The sequence below is a fragment of the Centruroides sculpturatus genome, unplaced genomic scaffold (genome assembly GCF_000671375.1).
Source record: "Centruroides sculpturatus isolate CEXI.00-Female unplaced genomic scaffold, Cexi_2.0 scaffold35, whole genome shotgun sequence".
NCBI lineage: Eukaryota > Metazoa > Arthropoda > Arachnida > Scorpiones > Buthidae > Centruroides > Centruroides sculpturatus.
Window position 1 is genome coordinate 1,178,205 of NW_019384311.1, and position 21,792 is coordinate 1,199,996.

The window sequence follows — 21,792 nt, forward strand, 5'->3', positions numbered from 1 at the left end:
TTGGAAATAACTAGAATATTTTAGTGTTGTTTACACTCTTAGCCATTTTTCAATTTAGAAAAAAAATCTATTTGAATAATAAATAACAGTTATTACACGTAACTAAGTTAATTACTTTATCATCTTTTAAAGTATAACGAGAAACTTTTTGTAAAATATCAAATAAATGTGAATATACAACGTGAAAAAATAAGTTTAATAATATTTAAATATTCTTTAAACTTCAACAATTAACTGTATATATTTAATCAGAATTGATCTTTTCTGTTATGCATTTAATGAAACAGCAACACACAAAACAAATTAAAATTAATTATAAATATAATTTAAAATAGCATAGAATTTTTCAGTTTTAAATCAACGATTTATATATCTTTTACTTTCCCGGCTTTTATATATAACATAGGGAAAGTATGGCCATCGGTCAAAAAATGACCTCTTCCATATTTTAAAATTTTTGGACTCGGGACACTTTGAAACATCGAGAAGTGCAAAAAAAAATCCGGTGGTTTCTTCTGTATGTATGGATGTTACTGTATGTAGGACACGATTTTGTTCACACTCTTTGAAGCTGAATAACTGTTATGCTTTTGGTCGAAAATTTCTGAAATTTTGCACGGCGGTTTGTGCATTAGATTGACTGATGATATTAAATTTTGGTGATTAAAGGTCGAGGAGTGAGGAGATAAAGGAGATCGTGTGTATCTCTAGTAGAGTCAGACTCAATGACGATTTTACTTGTTATTAGCATTTACAATTTTTATAAAACCATCCCTCCACTCAAAAATGAGCTTTTTGACATTTTATAATAGTTAAAAATATAAGAAGTTTTTTAATAAAATATGATAACAGATGGCGCCACCAAATGTTTCCGGGGAAAGTTAAGCAACTCATTGCTGGATTTTTTAAAGAGGTAACTTCATAGAATCAGATTATTATTTTTGACAGTTTCTTTCAGACAGCTCATTAACTTCTATAGTTACAAGAGATGAGAATGCTTTTGCAATATTGAGAGAATCTCTGAACTTTTTTCCATACGATGTTAAATATTCTCGTTTCACGTGCATCTTTCTTTGTCAATGTTAAGGTAAGTTTATCTCCGTGATAGTATTTCCAAGAATTTTGGAAGTGAAGTGATTTACTTTACAGCTAACTGATAATTTCCAAGTCTTGATCTACGGCGAGATACACAATTCCACCTCACTTTAAGCCCGAACTTTTAATCGCTATTCAATATTTTCTATCAAAGCGCTACGCGATTGTCCATAGCTCTTTGTAATTTTCTGAAGATTGTAGGGATTTCTTTAGTAAATTTAGTACTCTTTATCTCTAGTATTTCTCTAACATTCAATACAGAAATCTCTACTGAGGAAGTCAATATCTTTTAGCATAGTCTTTATTAAATGAATAGTGCCATTGATGAGTTAAATGATAAGTATGATGGTCATTTATTAGAAAAGATCAAAGATAATCTAAATGAATTTCGCATTGCTAATAAAACTTAGCGATGGCATTCAAAATAAAAACACAAATTGGCATTATTCAACACTAAACATTTAAAATTTTTATCCTGAATCATTATTAGATAAATAAAACTCAATTTTTGCTGTTGTTACTATTACTCATATATTTAATAGCATAAAATTAGTTGTATTATACACAATAAACTTTATCTAAAGACAATGTTTATAAATTAGGCATTGAATAACTTTATTATTTAACTATTTACGCAAGCGAATTGATTAATGAAATACATTTGCAGGCGAGAGGAGACTAAAGGATCGATTTATACCAGGCTATAGAAAACTGACTCACCAACGTGCCTTATCTACGTGTCGAAAACTGCCAAGCGAACTCGCCACTATTATTGATGTTGAAACTTTGAAGAAATTGAGAAAGCAGAATCTTGTGCCCCATCCTGCCACTAACGACAGCTATTTAATCGGAATGTTCCTAAAGACGCAGCTGACAGCCGAAATTACTGAATGGGAATTTGCAGACGGAGTAGCCATGGAAATGAGTGAATTTCCATTATGGGCAGAAGGTTATCCTAAAGAAAGAGGGGGAGTTTGTTTTATAATAATAATAATTATTATTATAAATCGCAATAAGTTAATTGTGAACTGTATGGACATTGTATAGCCTATTTTCCACATTTTGTGTTTGTTTTAATTAAGTTGTTACTCTATATTCTTGTTAGTTTAGAAAAAAACAAGAATTTCTTCTGACTTTATGTGACAGTAGTGAATTTATTTAAAGAAATTAAATATTCCTCTACGTACGAATTTGCAGATACAACAATACAATTATAAAATATCATATTGATGACTTTCTTTGGTTTCGAGGACCGTTTAAAGAAAACAATAGAGATATTAAGATTATATTTAGTAAAGTTATAATATATAGCAAGTTATGCTAAAAGAATGTTCATTCTTATAAGGGCATTTCACTTATATAATTGAGAACAAACGGAATATAAGTTTAATCGAATTCATAGCCCTGGACATAAGGAACAGTATAAACTAAGATATCACGCACTTTTTTACATACTAAATACTTTAAAAGAATGACTAAACTATTTTTAAAAAAATCCTTTCGTGTTGCTTTCATTCTATTTATAAGTAAATTTGCATTTTGTACTTTCTTTTATTCTATTACACGTCAATAGTATAAAAATTAAATATGTTATTTGAATTTATGGGTGTTAACGATATACTCAAAAAATATATAGTTATATTCTGTTACTATTTTTTTAACATTTTTTAAAATAAATTTGATCTATATTGCAGTAGTAGTTCTCTACACTTTGTTTTTTAGTTCGGTATTTTAATTTCTGTAATAATAGGAACATACTGTGCATTGTCAATCGGGATAAACAAGATCATTATGTATCTTTCCTCTTTTCTCATGGGGCAGAATTATATATTCCAGGAAATTAAACAGAAAAACAGGTTTCTGTTTAATTTCCTGGATCTGGCAATGTTTGTGGAGGGACACGATTTTGTTCACCCTCTTTGAAGCTTAATAACTCCTGTGCTTTTCGTCGAAAATTTCTGAAATTTTGCAGGGAAGTTTGTGTATTAAAGGATTGATACTGTTAAATTTTTGTGATTATAGGTCGAGGGGGTGGGGAGATAAAGGGGGGTCGTGTCGTATCTAGAGAAGGGTCTGACTTAATGACGATTTTACTTGTTACTAGCATTTACAATTTTTTTTTATAAANTTTATTTCATTAGATTTCAGATAATCTGCGTAACTTTTATTAATTTTACCTATAATTATTTAAGTTTGTACATATATTATTTTACTCTTTAGCCCTATAGTCACTAAAAGGGACCTTTATCAAACCCACCGTGGGTTCGGTTAGGCTCATATTAGAACTACCGGATCACCCGAAAAAATTTCGATGTTTTCAATCGTTTCCGTGTCTACCATTAGTGTTAAACTGACACCTTAATCGCTCGGCCATCCTGTAACTATAGTTAATATTAGTATGAATTTTCTATGGACATTATACAATATTTTACAATGAATGAAAACTTGGCCGACATTCAAAGTTTACATTGATTTTATAATAGTATTTTCATAAATTTTCGCTTGCGTATTCACGATAAACATTATAATATTTTGATTACTAAACAAAATATCTAACATAACATAATATATTTGTGTATTATTAAATTCTTCTGTATTTTTATAATGCGCTATAAATTAATACTAGTATCTCATTTAAATAAGATGAACCATAGAATAAAAAGAATCAGTAAACTATATATCTGATTTTATCATGAGAGCTTGATCTGTAATAGAAATGAGAAGCAAGGACATAAATAGTAAAATAAGCATTGACTTTATAATGAAAAACCATGAAGATACATCTAGTCAGGTTATCAACTTCATTTTATAATAAGAACAATGGACTGAGTAGCATTTTATGACTATTAATATAAAGACTCGAATCCAATTAGAAACTATATAAAGGATTCGTTTTCGAATTGGATTCGGATACTCATAATACTCATTTCTTTATCCTTAATTTATATTAGCTGACTCAATTACAGGTAGACACGCCTGTAATGGATAAAATTAAGACCAACTATGTATGTGTTCTGAATCATAAGTTTACTTAGCTTTTTTCACATATCTAACTTTGTTCTACTTTTTATCTAATTGATTACAGATCGGTTCAAATTGAGAAAATTACTCATTTAAACGAATCGAAACCAAATTCTAATTAAGCTTGATAATAATTTACACAAAATTTAACCAAGGCATGTTTATAAAGAACTAATCAATATGGCTTGGCCAGTATAATGCGTTATCTAGAGTAAATATTTTTTTTTATCAAATATTTTAATAGATGAAATTTAATACCCATTATATTATTGTTATTATTACAGAGGCTTTAAATTACATAATTGCAATTTAATTACACAATTTTGCATTAAATTTAGTTGTTATTTTACCATTGTTCTTTAAAAATGAATCTGAAAGCAATACTTTCAACAAACATTTCTAATATCAGTTTATATCAAAAACAGAATGCACCGAAATATTAAACTAATTGCGCTATTGCAGAAATAAGCAAAGAAAAACAAAAATATTCTGGATAGCAATTAATTTCTTTTTTATACAGTGCATTCATCAGAATTAAGGTAATATTTAAGTGTGATGGAAGAAGAATGTATCTGTATAGTGAAGCAGAGAAGAAATGAGATAACTTGAGTAAGTTTTTCGTATAGAAATGAAAAATTTAGCGTATATCTTTATTTTAAAATGTACAGTATATTTTATAACTTTACGCAGTTACTTCAGAAGGTAAAATTCAGAAAACTGAATCTATTATATCTGTAAGCATATAATAAAAAGAATGATAGATGGATATTTTCATTTATTTTATTCAACAGATTAAGCATAATATAAACAAAATATATTGATTACACTTAAATTATTTTTACTCTAGTTATATTTTATTATACTGTATTCATCTTAGTTTGATATTTTACTATAATTTTACGAAAACTTTCGGAAGTTTGAAATTTATAATTAAATTATAGGTTTTTGAGACTTGTGTTTTAATTTTCTGTTAAAAAAATTGTATCAGTTCTGTATATTATAATGTTATTTATTCCAGTGTAATTTTTTTCTGATTTTAAGTATTAATTAACGGGATTATGGATAATGGAATTTGGAATTTAAGTTACAAATTTTGATTTTATACATTATTACTAATGAAAAATTAGTAAAAACGTTTTTATTTTATTTAAAAGTAATTAATTTTTAATATTCTTTAGTGAAATAATATATCTCTAAATAGTATTATATAATTTTAATATTATACAACTCATCCATAATACTTTTAGTTGCATGTTATCTAAGTATTTTCAATACTATAACTCCAATTAAAATGAATGATTATTGACATTATCAAAAGATAAAATGTGAAGTTTTCTATTTAAGATTAAAAAAACAAAAAATAAAAAAATAAAAAGTTACGTTTAATCATTAAAAATCAAAATTTAAAAAAAAATCTCTTTTAATTTCCTTATGCATGTGCTTTTTGTAATTAGAAATATATGTTTACTGTTTTCAAGTTAAAGCTTTCAAATTTGCAAACTAGTAAACAAATGATGATAAACATGATTAACAATTTAAAATGATATTTTTATACATTTTACTTTTTGTATAAATATGCTGTATACTATAGAGCAGTATTATATAAATTAGTGGTGTTCAAACCAGGTATAATTGCAAGTAAGTCAAATTTTGTGTACCAAAAGCTGGCCTGTTTCTATCATTTATAAATGATGTATCAAAAATATGTTGCGAACGGGATTAATGTGTGCCGCGGGCAGGATATGGCTCGAGGGCCGTAATTTGGATACCACTGATAAAATGAAAGCATTTATATTAAGTTTCNGTTGCGAATTTTGAAATTACAGTTAATATCATAGTGAAGATCTTGTGAAGTTCTTTCCCAAACTCCGTCTCATTCAGTGGTTTCCGTGTGTATCACGATTCGATGTAGTAATCCAGGTTCGTTGGAAAGCACACCTCCACACTCAAATTGATCGTATTTACGGTTTATTTACAGATTCTATATGCAGAAAGTACAAGTTCGAAAACAATATATATACAGGATAACAATGCGTAGTGACTCACGTACTGTACTAGATTGGTTTCCGGGAACTGTTAAACTTTGGAGAGGCCTCGGTCAGCTTGTGGAGTTGGCTCAACTGCACGGTCAGTCCAGTTTTCGCACTAACCCGTCCCCGAGATGTTTATCAGGGAAGAGCACTCTTTCTATGCTCAGCGGGCTTCCCAAGTGCCTGAGACTACCGTGTATCAGTCTCTTGCCCTTCTCTTCCTTCCGCCCCGCAGGACGGAGAAGAGGGAGAGAATTTGAGTGTTTTTTTGGACGGGAACTTCTGACTAATCGCAAATCTTTCTTGCCCGAACAACTTTAACCTAGGTCCGCTGTTATCCGACGAGAGTCAAGCGTACAGTAACTTCCGCCGCTTGTTTACATTTAGTTGTTTACCATATGGCAAATAGTCTATCGTCTGATCACAGATGGGTCTAATTGACAAAGTCGGCGCTTCCTTTGTTTTCCCTCTGTTTACAACACCTTACAAGTGGTATATTGGGTCCAATTGACAAGGTCGCGCTTCTTTTGTTCCCTCTCTGCTAAAAGGTCGATACTTTACAATCATCGAGTAAAGTGAAATAAATACAAACTAATATCGAATATTTAAGAAGTAATAGTGATTATGAACTGTAGGAAATATTAAATCTTTAAAATAAATTTCGATTTAAATAACTTTTTGTTCTTATAGGTTCCCTGCCCATAAGTTTCGCGCTTTTGATGAAGATCTCTTGCGGTAAAATAGTGAACTTTGTAGTTACAAACAATAGAGTTACGACTGAGTTAACATGGTAAATTCTGTGAATTTTCTTCTGGAATAAGGAAACGAAATACTGTATTTGTAGCGTAGTAGGATATATTTTACAGTACAGTAGACCCCCCTATAACACTGTAGATAATTCCGTGTTATATGAATTCCATGTTGTACGAGTCACTTAGATTTTACAAATACGTGTGCCGGATTATGAACGGCTTACGTATTTGTAAAATCTAAGTGACTCGTACAACATGGAATTCATATAACACGGAATTATCNTAAAACGTTTTATCAAATTGATCAGGCTCAAATGCTTATGATTAAATGCAATCAATTATATGATGGAATTTTTTTTAGAATAATTAGAATAAACAGAAAATTTCCAATTGGTTATAAAAGTTTTAGTTGGTATAAAGTACAAACAATTTATGGAAATTAATAGAAATAAAACAAAATACGAACTACATAATAATTCATATTCATAATTCCATAATAAGAATGGATAATTTGGCTTTTCTTTATCTGTAGTAACGAATTGCCCTGTATCGGAATATGAGTTTCCTGTTTGTCTTTGTATGTAGATATCGCACAGTGCACGATGTTATCGTCATATCGAATTAGTAATAAACCTTAGGGCTATAGATTGTATTGAATTTGAAAATTTGAGAATTTCTTTGCCCTTTTCATTTTGTTTGGTTGATCGCACCGATGTGTGGCACTTGGGGCGTGATTTGAAGCAGCTGGTTTAGCCACTGCCTCCAGGCTGACACAAAGGAGAAATAATTGCCTTTGCCACTTCATTTGGAGTGTTTAATGAGAAAACTTTCTTTAATCCCATCCCACCCGCCTGTCCTATCCTGATGACAAAGACTTTTTATACTTATTTTTATCCTTTTCTTTTTCCGTGTCTCATCATCACTCCCATGGGATTTTTTGTCGATAGTCGATGAACTAAAGATATATTCGAAAGATAAACTTAACAATTTCTCTAAAATTTCGATACATTGCAGAAGTAAAAGTTTTCCACTAATTAAGTTACTCTTCCTATAATGGTTAATTATATAATAAATTGATAAATATTCTTAGTTAATTAAGGTAACTTCGAAATACCTGAATACTCTCCGTTTTACACAGCACTTTACCATTTTGTCACTTATTCATTTGAATTATTTTACATCAATAGAAAATACTTATATCACAAAATATCACTGTTAATTTTAATTAATATTAAAATNTAAAAAATTATTTTCAGATTGTTTATCAGGTTATCATATTTATCAGGGTATCCAAAGATTTACATATAAGTATCGGTATAAATAGTACAATGCAAAAGGTTTTACGTTGTAGACCTATTTTCATTACATTAAGAATAAAGAAATATGTTAAGTTAAAGTCAGTTTTATATAGTTATCGAACTACATTGAATAAAATTGTTACAAATCTATAATTCTTACTAACATAATAGAGAGGTTGCGGCCGAAGTTTTCATCTCTAAAACGTGAACGTCGAACGTCGAGCGCCGCTATCTTGTAAGCAGCGCTCGACGTTCGACATTTACGTTTTAGAGATGAAAACCTCAGCCGCAACCTCGCTTATGTAACTTACAAATAACCTGCGAGAGGCGAAACTTCCCTAGGATAAAACTTGTAAAAACTAGAAAATTGCAGTTATTTCTGCATTATCGTCAATTTTTTTCTGTAAAATATCCTGTTTAAGGTGAAACCTGTGAAACGTAAACGAGAAACCTACTTTAATATATAACGGACTTTCGGTTTTAACGAACATTCCCTCACCCGAATTAGTCCGTTAAATCGAGGTTTACTGTACTTTTGTATTTAATATATATACTGTATATTATATATAGCTTCCGATTGAGTCGTCCAGCATTGGAGTAGAAAATAATCTTGTCAGCTTAGTCATACCTGTTATAAACCCATTATTTCGAGCCGATCAAAACGAAAACTTCATATTGAATCGAGAAGTATAATACAAAAATATTAGAAATTAAATAAACTGTATCGATATTTATTTTTCTTATATATAATAAATTTTAGGGAATAGTTTAGTTAAATGATATAATAATTGACGTTAACGTGCTGTTGTTTACAAGTCATAAGACACGAGTTTTGGGCATAACCACGTTGCGAATTTTGAAATTACAGTTAATATCATAGTGAAGATCTTGTGAAGTTCTTTCCCAAACTCCGTCTCATTCAGTGGTTTCCGTGTGTATCACGATTCGATGTAGTAATCCAGGTTCGTTGGAAAGCACACCTCCACACTCAAATTGATAATATTTACGGTTTATTTACAGATTCTATATGCAGAAAGTACAAGTTCGAAAACAATATATATACAGGATAACAATGCGTAGTGACTCACGTACTAGATTGGTTTCCGGGAACTGTTAAACTTTGGAGAGGCCTCGGTCAGCTTGTGGAGTTGGCTCAACTGCACGGTCAGTCCAGTTTTCGCACTAACCCGTCCCCGAGATGTTTATCAGGGAAGAGCACTCTTTCTATGCTCAGCGGGCTTCCCAAGTGCCTGAGACTACCGTGTATCAGTCTCTTGCCCTTCTCTCCCTTCCGCCCCGCAGGACGGAGAAGAGGGAGAGAATTTGAGTGTTTTTTTGGACGGGAACTTCTGACTAATCGCAAATCTTTCTTGCCCGAACAACTTTAACCTAGGTCCGCTGTTATCCGACGAGAGTCAAGCGTACAGTAACTTCCGCCGCTTGTTTACATTTAGTTGTTTACCATATGGCAAATAGTCTATCGTCTGATCACAGATGGGTCTAATTGACAAAGTCGGCGCTTCCTTTGTTTTCCCTCTGTTTACAACACCTTACAAGTGGTATATTGGGTCCAATTGACAAGGTCGCGCTTCTTTTGTTCCCTCTCTGCTAAAAGGTCGATACTTTACAATCATCGAGTAAAGTGAAATAAATACAAAATAATATCGAATATTTAAGAAGTAATAGTGATTATGAACTGTAGGAAATATTAAATCTTTAAAATAAATTTCGATTTAAATAACTTTTTGTTCTTATAGGTTCCCTGCCCATAAGTTTCGCGCTTTTGATGAAGATCTCTTGCGGTAAAATAGTGAACTTTGTAGTTACAAACAATAGAGTTACGACTGAGTTAACATGGTAAATTCTGTGAATTTTCTTCTGGAATAAGGAAACGAAATACTGTATTTGTAGCGTAGTAGGATATATTTTACAGTACAGTAGACCCCCCTATAACACTGTAGATAATTCCGTGTTATATGAATTCCATGTTGTACGAGTCACTTAGATTTTACAAATACGTGTGCCGGATTATGAACGGCTTACGTATTTGTAAAATCTAAGTGACTCGTACAACATGGAATTCATATAACACGGAATTATCTACAGTGTTATAGGAGGGTCTACTGTAATACTACAGATGCAGTTTTTTTTTTATTTTCTCCGAATAAAAAAAAACACGCAGTTAGAAGAAATGCATGGATTAATACTTTACTTTTATTTATGCACATGAGTATAAATATTTATTTAATACTTTACATCATAAGAATTCAATGTGAGGTATGCTATTCTAATATAATTTCATTTCACTATTTTACTGGTATCTGATACTTGTTAAAGAAAAGCCTTATATTTTTTATTGTCAAATTTCTTTGAATTTGGTGACTCGAAAAATTTTCTCGCAACCCACGGTTTGCCATGTTCTAAAGTTCAGTTAATATCTCAGCTAGTGTGAGAGTCGCTCTTAGGATGCGACTATGCAGACGCGAATTTAGTAGCGAGCGATATAGTTCTCGCAAAGGAAAACCATGCACAAGCGAGAAGCGAGAAGTTTCGTTGGCGTAAGCGAATTTTTGGTTCTCGCATACTGTATATCTGACAAGGTTTGATATTTATCGCATCTCGCCTCTTCTCGTCAAATATTCTCGCTCGCACGCGTCTGCATTGTCGCACTCTTACGACGTTTGTAGAATTCCATAAAATGCTGGCTTTCACAGGTTTTACTCCATTACTTTAGATATTTACAACTTCAATTAATGCATTTTTTTTAATTTTAAAAGAACTTAGTGTTTATTGTATATTCTATGTAATTTTAAAAAATTTATTGATTTATATTACATTATTTAAAAAATTATTTTCAGATTGTTTATCAGGTTATCATAAATATGATAAGTTTTGTTTCAACGTTTCCTATCAAAAAATGGACTTTTGGCAAGCTAGAAACTTTTGCAGGCGCAATAATGGTTGGTTAGCAGCCATACAGGATAAAGAGACACATGAAGCTGCGTTAAACGAAATTAGTCTTTCAATAATAGGAGATGGTTTATGGATTGGAGTGAAGAAAGTCGGTAGAAAATGGATGTATCCAGATGGCACATTACTTCCTACAAATTCAAAAGTATGGGCTAATGGAGAACCTAATCCTGCTGCCAGTAAAAAATGTGCAAAGTTATCGCTCCGTGCTTACAGATTAGTGGCCCAACAATGCGATTCAAAATTGGGATATTTATGTGAGCAGATGGTACCAGGTAATTTATAAAGTATAACTTTATTCAATATAAAGCTAAGAATAACAGTAATGCTATTTCAAAATATAATATAGTTTAAAAATATGTAGAGCAACAAACAAATTCATAACAAATGTTATTTGGTAAAGTTCTTGAATTTGTATGATTATAATATGAATATTCTAAGATCTTGAAAAGATCGTAGATCTACATAATAAAGTCGACCCCGCTATAACACTGTTGATTATTTTGTTTTATACGAATTCCATGTTGTACGAGTCACTTAAATTTTACGAATACGTGAGCCGTTCACAAACCGGCACGCATATTTGTAAAATTTAAGTGACTCGTACAACATGGAATTCATATAAAACAGAATAATCAACAGTGTTATAGGGGGGTCGACTGTAATTATTTAAAGCCTTATAAATCTGTATCAAACTTTTGTTGTGTCTTTAGGAAGCTTTCTTCTTGCTTCCTTAACAGAATATATTTGACCTTATTGTTCATCTGGAATGATGCTTTGCGAATTTTGAAATTACAGTTAATATCATAGTGAAGATCTTGTGAAGTTCTTTCCCAAACTCCGTCTCATTCAGTGGTTTCCGTGTGTATCACGATTCGATGTAGTAATCCAGGTTCGTTGGAAAGCACACCTCCACACTCAAATTGATCGTATTTACGGTTTNTCATGTACAAAAAAAAATATATTAACCTATCCCATGTTGAAATTTTTCTCCATTTCATGTTGCTTCACATTGAGTTTTCATTGATGTTAAGCCTAACAAAAATTTTTTTAAAAATAATAATCATGGCTATTGTATCATTAAAAATTATTTCTTTATTTTGCAAAAACAAAGTAAATATACTGAAAAATATAAAAACAAAAAACAAATTATATTTTGGAAGTTAATCTAGTATCAAAAACATTCCGATTCAGCATGACACGTCCTGACACAGTCCTCAGAAAAACACCATACAAAACAAGCAAAACTCACCACTCACGATGGGAGAAAAAAGCCTCGTTCAAATACTGGCTCGTCCTTAAGTACCTCTCATGGTCGCACCAGTGCTGCCAGCTAAAACATGCACACCAACAAAAATAATATTCAAGTAGTCCAAGACATAGTCAAATATTGCAGCACCACAGCGTTCCAGTCGGCAAATTCAAATTTCTGGAAATTTGAATTTGCCGACTGAAACGCTTTCAGTTAACTGATATTTTGGTTGATCGGTATTCGAATAATCAATGCTCTACTGTATTTCAATTGTACGTAATATTTTTGTTGTAGATATCTATATATTTTTATGTACAGCTGATGAGGATCTTGTGTACCGAAATGCATACCAGTAATAAAGTTGTATTCTGACGATAGAAATGTCATTTTGATGTTACCAGTAGCAGTGTAATAAGTCCCTGTTATTTCTACTATAGTATTTGAGATATTAGTTTAAACAATTTTTGAGACAAGAAGATCTTTTATAATATAATTTAAGTGTCACATTGATAAAATAGTAAGAGCATTAGCAATACATTGTGACATCCTCTGGCAATTCTGTAAGCATATCTCATCAAAATATATGCTATTTTTTTCACAAATTTTCAGTCTATTGTAGATTATGGTTTATCAAGTTGGGCCATGGCTGCCCCCTCTCTTTTAAATAAAATCATGAAAAAATTTGACAAAGTTTATTTAGTTTTAGATTTACTCTGCAATCTACCTGTACTTATCATCCAAAAGTTGCCAGGTCCAGACTGGATCGTCCAATTTTTAAAGAGTGCATCCAATACTTCGACTGTTTGCACTTCCATAAATATTTTAACAGAAACATACAGTTTGGCTACATTTAAGAATTTCTCAATGGAACTTACATAACATTATGTGTTTTTACTCCCTTTTATAGACTAAGCATTTCTCAAAGATCACACTTTTATCTCATCTCTCGGAATATGAGAGAATTCGAAAATTTACTACATGAAGATTTTAGTAATTTTAAACACATTTGTAAATGTGTTTAAAATACTCTATAACTCTAATTTTTAGTGTTTAATATTTTTGTCCTATTGTTATTCTATTGTTTTTTTCTTATTTTTCCTGAACTGTCATGTAGTGTTTGTTTCATTGCTGCAGCATTACCAATATTCTTTTCTTTGGCAAATGGGCAATAGCTACGAGTATGAGAATAATCTCCCGTTGCCCCACAATATTCACATGTATAATTTCTAAGAATGGGACATATAACTTTTCCAGTTTTAGCATCTTTTAAAACATGGGTTTGATAAAAGTCTTTTGGATCCCCATTTCTTTTGCAAAATTTGCATTCTATATATTGTCTTCTTGATTTAATTATTTTTTTCTCTTCAAATGATTTATTTCTATATAAAATAAACCGATTTTCCTCCCTGATGTTCTTTGGAAATGGTTGGCAATTCCTTAATAGATTATTAACTTTATGCATTTTATCTTTTCTTGCAATATAATCTATAATGAAAATAAAACATAAATTGATATTACTTATAGTGCAACAATAATGATTGATTTAAATCGTGTTTTATGTATTGTAAATTTAAATACTTACTTCAATTATTGATTATTTAAACTTAAAATTGGCTAATTTTTAAAATAGACAAAAAAAATAAATAAAAATTTACTGATTAACAACAGAAGAGTGATGACATTGTACTAAGTAACTAAGTAACATCAAGACTAAAGTTAATATGTTATATACCAGTATATCTTTCAGTAGTATAATTATGTATAAAATGTTTAATATGAAAGGATAATGGCAAAAATTTAAGTTATATTAGAACGCTTCAAACAAAGCGTATTTAGTACAGAACTTTTAACGCGCAACTATTTAAATAAGCGAAATTTACTGCATGATCATTATTCAGAATACTTCTTCATAATGATTTTGATTTTAAAAAATTATTTCAAATAGAAGAATTTTTGAGAATCTTTATTCTACTAACATCCCCTCACTTGTCACAGTCCAAAATTTTTATCTATTCCCTCTCCCCAGTGCGGACGTCATATTCCAATGACCCTAATAAACCTTTTTGTCTAATCAATATGGCCTCTGATTCTAAATAAACAATGTTTACAATATAGAATTCAGTTTTACAAGTTAATCGTTGGAAATTTTTAATTCCTATCTATTTTCCACGTATAATTTATTATCAATACCTAACGATTAAATGATTTTATATAAAAGTTGCTTTTAATGTAGAAAATTATTTATATATTTGTACTAATTTTAATTAATAAACTTGTAAATTATTAGGTTCTTCTAGAAATTTTATCTATTTAAAACTATATATTTACAAATAAATTATTGTTAATAAATTTATTGACAGTAATTTATAATTATAAATTTAATAAAGTAATTAATAAATTTTAAAATAGTATATTATTATTTTTTTTAAAGAGGGTAACAATAATTTATTTGTTTATTGTATAACGAATAGCCTATATACTGTAGTTTTAAACAGAAAACTTCTACATAAATTTACAAATTCATCGAAAATTTTAAATTAATTTTTAAAATTAGAAACTCCAAAGTTTTTTACTGGTAATGATTTGTATAAATTTTTATATAATTTTCAAATTTAATATATTTTTATATAGAAAATATATAAAAATAACTATAGAATTGTATATATAAAAATTTCTTAATATCTTCTAAAATAATTTTCAAAATTTTACCTGAATTTAAAGGTTTTAATAATCTATGGATTTCTTCTTCCAACGATTTATGGGTATACAGAGGAAATTTGATCGTACGTTCTTCACTCATTGTGTTAAGGTATGTTTATAGAACTAAAAGACTTGAACAATATATACGGCTTAATTGACATTTGAGTGTCATATTTCTAAAATTAGAAAGAAACGTTACACTTTTAAAATAAATTATGGCTCTATATACAAAAGTTTTTCGATTTTACTTTATAAATAATAAACGCATATCTTAAGTGTAATATTTAATAAAATACTGTATGTAATTAAATTAAAATTAATCAACTATTTATTGCATAGGTATTTACATATTTATATGCGATTTTTGGTTTGATGAAAAAGTTTTTATATGAAAATATATAGAAATAATGGGATGTAATTGTATTTCTAATAAATTTATTTAAACTTTTTTGTATAAGATCATTCAAAAAATAGTTAAAACTGGAAGTAAAACAGAAACTAATTCTGTTATTATTATTTTTTATATCTTTTGTTTTAATATACAGTCGTGTGCAAAAGTTTAAGACCAGCAGCCGTTTTTTTTTTTTTTTTTTTNCAGTATTTTCAATCTTTTTTTATCTCACAGCACACTTGATTGAACCTATAATTAAATTTCCGGGGCTTCTTTTTAATGAAGTAAAAAAGAGTATAAAAAAAAAGATTGTATTTTTCATAAATTATTTATTAACACAAAGCAATTTATTATAATTTCTAATTAATAGATAATAATTAAAATTAAAAAAAATCTCATTTATTTATCGGTTTATTATAATTGATCATTTAATGAGATATCTGACCTAAGAAAAGCAATTAACATTAAGTTTTGTCAGATCTGTAAATAATAAATCATAATACAGTGAAACCTAAGTGAACCACACTCCCGAATAGCGGACACCTCTACTTAAATAGCATTTTACAATTCCCAGACCGTTCAAATAAGACATTTATTATATTTACTTCTAAATAGCTGACATCTACGGTATTGTGAGATCCTGGAGTAGGAAACGTTTTAATTTAAAAAAAAAATGAATATTTCAATATAAAATTAGAATAATATTTCAGTTAATATTTTGAAACATCTGTAAAACGAGAATAAAGATAAAAATTTATTACTTTATGCATCTGGCCTTGCTTAATTCTTGTTGAATGGAAATTTACCAGGAATATGGTTTGATGAAAAAGTTTTTATATGAAAATATATAGAAATAATGGGATGTAATTGTATTTCTAATAAATTTATTTAAACTTTTTTGTATAAGATCATTCAAAAAATAGTTAAAACTGGAAGTAAAACAGAAACTAATTCTGTTATTATTATTTTTTATATCTTTTGTTTTAATATACAGTCGTGTGCAAAAGTTTAAGACCAGCAGCCGTTTTTTTTTTTTTGTATTTTAAAACATAGCATCATTTACACAGAATATTGCATCATCTTATGTGTTGATTGCATCAGACACTTTTGACTGCTATAAATAACCACCCCCATCTCATTCATCGCCAGTTGTTTTGTGGATTTAACCATAGAGGTGCTGTTTTTTAATTATTGTAATGGGTAAAAAGCCATCACTTACTGTTGCAAAAAGGGCAGAAATAGTGGTCCTGCATAAAGTTGGCTTTTCTGAATGTGAAATAGCTAAAAGGGTACATATGAGCAAGACTGCTGTTCATCAAGCTGTCAGTAAATTTAACAATTCAAGAAAATATACAAACATGAAACGAAGAGGTCGCCCAAGAAAAACGAGTGCTCGTGATGATCATGTGATCCGAAGGATGGTAGTGAAATCTCCAACAACCTCCAGCAAGAAAATTAAACATACTCTGGCTGCAAAGAGCACCAACATCAGTTTGAGCACTATTTTAATTAAGACGTTTGACCAAAGATTTCGCTTTATTATCCTACAAACCAGCTAGGAAACCTCGGCTTACCCCAAATATGAAAAAAAACGACTGATTTTCGCCCAGAAACACAAGAACTGAACAGTACAACTGTAATTTCAAGATTATCATCATTGATTTAAGCGATTTTAATCTGATAAAATATCATTAATTAATATAATAAAATTTATTTGCATTTTTTTACAATTTATTTTAATTTTTTTAAATCAAAATTTATATTTAAATTAAAGAAAGGAAATTAAATAAAACAAATAGGATAAACGGTAAAAATTTCGTACCCGAATGCTACTTGACCTCCCTTCTTATTGAATGACTCATTTATCATTCTAAACTAAAACGGTGAATTATTTAAATTATAATTCGCATAAAATAGATAAAATTAATTTGAATTATTAACATTATCGAATAGTTAAATTTAATTATAAATACAATTATTTATTTTATATTTCTGAGAAGATTTATTATTTGTTAATTAAAGATTTAAATCTTCTACTACATTTTTATTTAAAAATTAAATCAGTGAAAGTGAAACTATGTAAATATTCACTTAATTAATACTGACTGTTCTGTTTCTTCAATATGCAAATTTCTTTCCGTTGTAGTGTTGAGCGACAAGACTTATATATTTTTAAATTTATTTAGCATTTAATTAGTATTATTATGAATACTAATTATGAATAACCCCATTTATAAGTTCTTTAAAAATATATATAAAAAAGTAAAATGAGTTATTTTAAATTATACATAATTACAGCAGAACCTCGATTATCCGGATTGTTCAAAATAAACAAAAATTTTACGAATTTGCTGATTTGCACTTGGCGAATTACGACACTGTTTATGTACGTGATGGAATGCATAACATTTTTTGTTTCAACAACGTCTCACCCAGCACAGTGGTCGTAAACTCTTAAATATATTTTGCATCGTAATAAAAATATAACATGACATACGTATTTATAAATAATTTATACTCAAATTACATCATTTCTATAACCAAGGGCGGTGTAAGGCATGGGCAACGTGGGCCACCACCTATGCCTCGCGGTCCGAAGGTTTATGCATTAGTTAAAAGCTGCGAACGCGACGAAAAAATTTTACTCGTCATAAAACGATAAATAGTTTGTCAACTTTTTATTCATAAAAATGCAGTTTTGACTGCTTTTTATTTTTTAAAATCTGTCTTCTTGAGCTACCAGAGGGCCTTTTAAACAATAGCTGGTCTGTTAGCGCTGGTCAGTAGTAGTCCAAATTCAATAAAACATTTGTTTCATGAAAATTTGATCACGATTTAAATACAATATTTATTTTTAATATTATCGATATGTCATCGAAAAGAAAACGTGTTGTATTATCATTAAAAGACAAAGTATTTGTTTCGATTATCCGGAGTTTTCCTTATCCGGACTACCTTCATCCCCAATTAGTCCGGATAATCGAGGTTCTACTGTATTTATTTTAACAATTTAATGTACAATTCTATATCAACGACATTATCTCTAAGTACTGTAAGTGTATCTGTATGGAAAAGTATGAAAAACGGTATCAAATTTGACTATCCTGATAAAAATACATATTCTTTGTATTGTGTTTTACTTTTCATATTCATTTTTATCGTTGAATTTATGTTTTAGTATATAGATACTTGTTATTTTCCTGGTTGTTATGTGTAACAAACGTCTAGACCAGTATTTTCAATCTTTTTTTATCTCACAGCACACTTGATTGAACCTATAATTAAATTTCCGGGGCTTCTTTTTAATGAAGTAAAAAAGAGTATAAAAAAAAAGATTGTATTTTTCATAAATTATTTATTAACACAAAGCAATTTATTATAATTTCTAATTAATAGATAATAATTAAAATTAAAAAAAATCTCATTTATTTATCGGTTTATTATAATTGATCATTTAATGAGATATCTGACCTAAGAAAAGCAATTAACATTAAGTTTTGTCAGATCTGTAAATAATAAATCATAATACAGTGAAACCTAAGTGAACCACACTCCCGAATAGCGGACACCTCTACTTAAATAGCATTTTACAATTCCCAGACCGTTCAAATAAGACATTTATTATATTTACTTCTAAATAGCTGACATTTACGGTATTGTGAGATCCTGGAGTAGGAAACGTTTTAATTTAAAAAAAAATGAATATTTCAATATAAAATTAGAATAATATTTCAGTTAATATTTTGAAACATCTGTAAAACGAGAATAAAGATAAAAATTTATTAATTTATGCATCTGGCCTTGACTTCCTGATATGCTTAATTCTTGATGAATGGAAATTTACCAGGAATATGACCGCATCGGGAACGAACAAGGGTTCGTCAATTTCCCTATAAAAGGGGATGACCCCTTCACTCACGGCTGCTTTTTGTTTTGGTCAACGGAAGTAAGCCAAGTGGAGTCATGATATAATCGTTCCCGCCTCCAAAGACGTAAAGGTCTCGACATTAGAAGTCTCACAACGCTCCAGGTAATATGTACTTTTGTAGGCTCTCTCTCTATGCTGCCGTAACCTAGGCTTTAGCATTTAGCCCATATATACCTTTGTTAGAAGTTCGATATTAGTTTATTGTATGCCTTCAACGTGTATCTTCAAATCTATGTATATACCTGTTTGATTAGAGTAGTTTAACAGCAATAAATAGAGTAGTTTAAATTAAGTTGATTTGCCCTGCTTTCAATGTCCCGAATCGACACGACCCCTCCGCCACTCGATCTACTCCCTTCCAGTATAATTTAGACGTTGCCACTCTGATATATCGCTAAGATAATTGAAATTAGAAGTACTCGCGAGATAGGGTGAGAATTTAGAATTTCCCTAGCTGGTGTCAGGACCCTGACATCGAAAGGATATCACTATCCCGAAGACAAATAAAATATTTAGCCATCTTAGATAATGGGCGAGATACTACCAACCACGTTCTCCATAACCAACCTTACGAAAATTCGTACGTAATTAATTCTTTCAGAATTAATTACGTACGAAATATTTTAAAACTAAAAGAATCGGTCAAATACTCTTTCATAGGGCAAATTTTGCCCATAGACGTCGAATGAGGACTGGCTGAAAAGAGAGATGGGGAGGAGGGGAGATTGTATAAAGCCGAACAATACTCTCTTTTGGGTACGTTCGTAAAGTCGAACGAGTTAAATGCGTTACTAAGGGGATGGCCATAAATTACGTCCGCATTTTTCCAGAAATTTTTACTATCCCTCTTGTCCCAAGTTTCCATAATCCTTTTTCAAAGAGAAAAAGGATTATGGACGGATTATGAGTTTTGCTGGACGTCCATAATTCTTTTTCTCTTTGAAAAAGGATTATGGACGTCCAGCAAAACTCAGCCACCCTCCGAATCTTTATCACCTTATGCATAATAAAATGTATAAATTGTATAAAAGTTAATGAAATAAAACGGACGTCCATTGAAGTACAACCATTCTTTCCTTTGTCCAAGCTGGAGCATGACATACTCTGAGCATTGTAAATGTGCACGGTAAAATCTGTCAAATGGAACCTGAATAAAAAGAAACCAGCCTAAACGGAAAAAATATCTGGTCTCGGATTTCATCTAACTAATTCCATTCTTTAGATTAAGGAAAGACAGACAGGTGACAGTAGGAATTTATAGGTCTACAGTTCAAATTGCAACGTCATTTAAACCACAATGTACACCAAAACGTGCTTATTGCATAGAAATTATATCACATGCATATCTAACGATTAAGATTGAATGGTAATGAAAATTAATAAATAAGTAAATAAATATAAGCCTTGTGTTATTGCCCTTGTTATCCATTTATGTCTTTTAGAATGACTTATTAAATCTTAGATTTATCAACTAAAATATAATTCGAAAACTTAATGTTTGTCTTAAGACAAAACATGTATTATTGGGGCTTTGAAACCACGGTTTATCTTGATTTCAAGATCTGGAAGGGATTTAGCTTAAATAGGTGGGATGAGGGGGGAGAAGGCGGAAGTATTCTACAAGAGAAAAGTTTTTATTGTTTGTAAACGGTGTAATATTGGTTCTTTCTTTTTAAACATTCTACTGCATGTTATATGAATGCGATTTTAAGGATTTACAGACGGTTTCACCAGCACAGTAGATTATTCAAAAATCGATCATCGGAAAAGTCAGTTAACCAAAATTGGCTTCAGAAAGTACTAATTCAAAAATTTAAGAAATTTTAACGTAATAATGATTGTCGGCCATCTTCTATGGGCTCGTTATCAACATTAGATTTTACACATTACAGTACAAATATAAAAATATGATTAATGAGTGACAGGTTTCTAATGTACAGTATTTCATACCTTTAGAAACAACATTGACATGGTTATAAATGCAATCTAAAACAAATTTTTCAACCCTCAAACTTATTGGAGATGTTTAGAACTGTTGAAAGAACTATTGGACCAAACACAATCAAACTTGATTACGCGTACTTCATCATGGGATTTCGATTTCTCAAATAAGTTTACTTCCAAAATTTTCCGATAGGTAAATTTGGCACTAATATCGCTGCAATTTGCATATTACGTAAGTTAAGGAATCTGCTCAAATTCATTTAAGCATAATTCTTTCCAATGATTAATCTGTTTGGACAGTTCTTCTGGATATGTGTAATAAGGTATCACTCCAAATTCATACTATTTGACACCAATAACATGTTCATATTATTATAAAAACGAATAAATCGAGAATAAGTACCTAAAATT

The 21,792-nt window shown here is 30.0% G+C and overlaps 1 protein-coding gene across 1 annotated transcript; it reads right to left on the reverse strand.

The window, feature by feature from the left end:
- Positions 1-13,493: 13,493 nt before the first annotated feature.
- On the reverse strand, positions 13,494-17,455 carry LOC111621600 (protein nanos-like). The gene is made up of 3 exons (XM_023363790.1): positions 17,332-17,455; positions 15,128-15,294; positions 13,494-13,903 (listed from the first exon to the last, which is right to left on the reverse strand). The coding sequence occupies exons 2-3, from the start codon at positions 15,216-15,218 to the stop codon at positions 13,494-13,496; spliced, it is 501 nt and encodes a 166-aa protein (XP_023219558.1). The 5' UTR covers positions 15,219-15,294; positions 17,332-17,455.
- Positions 17,456-21,792: the final 4,337 nt, after the last annotated feature.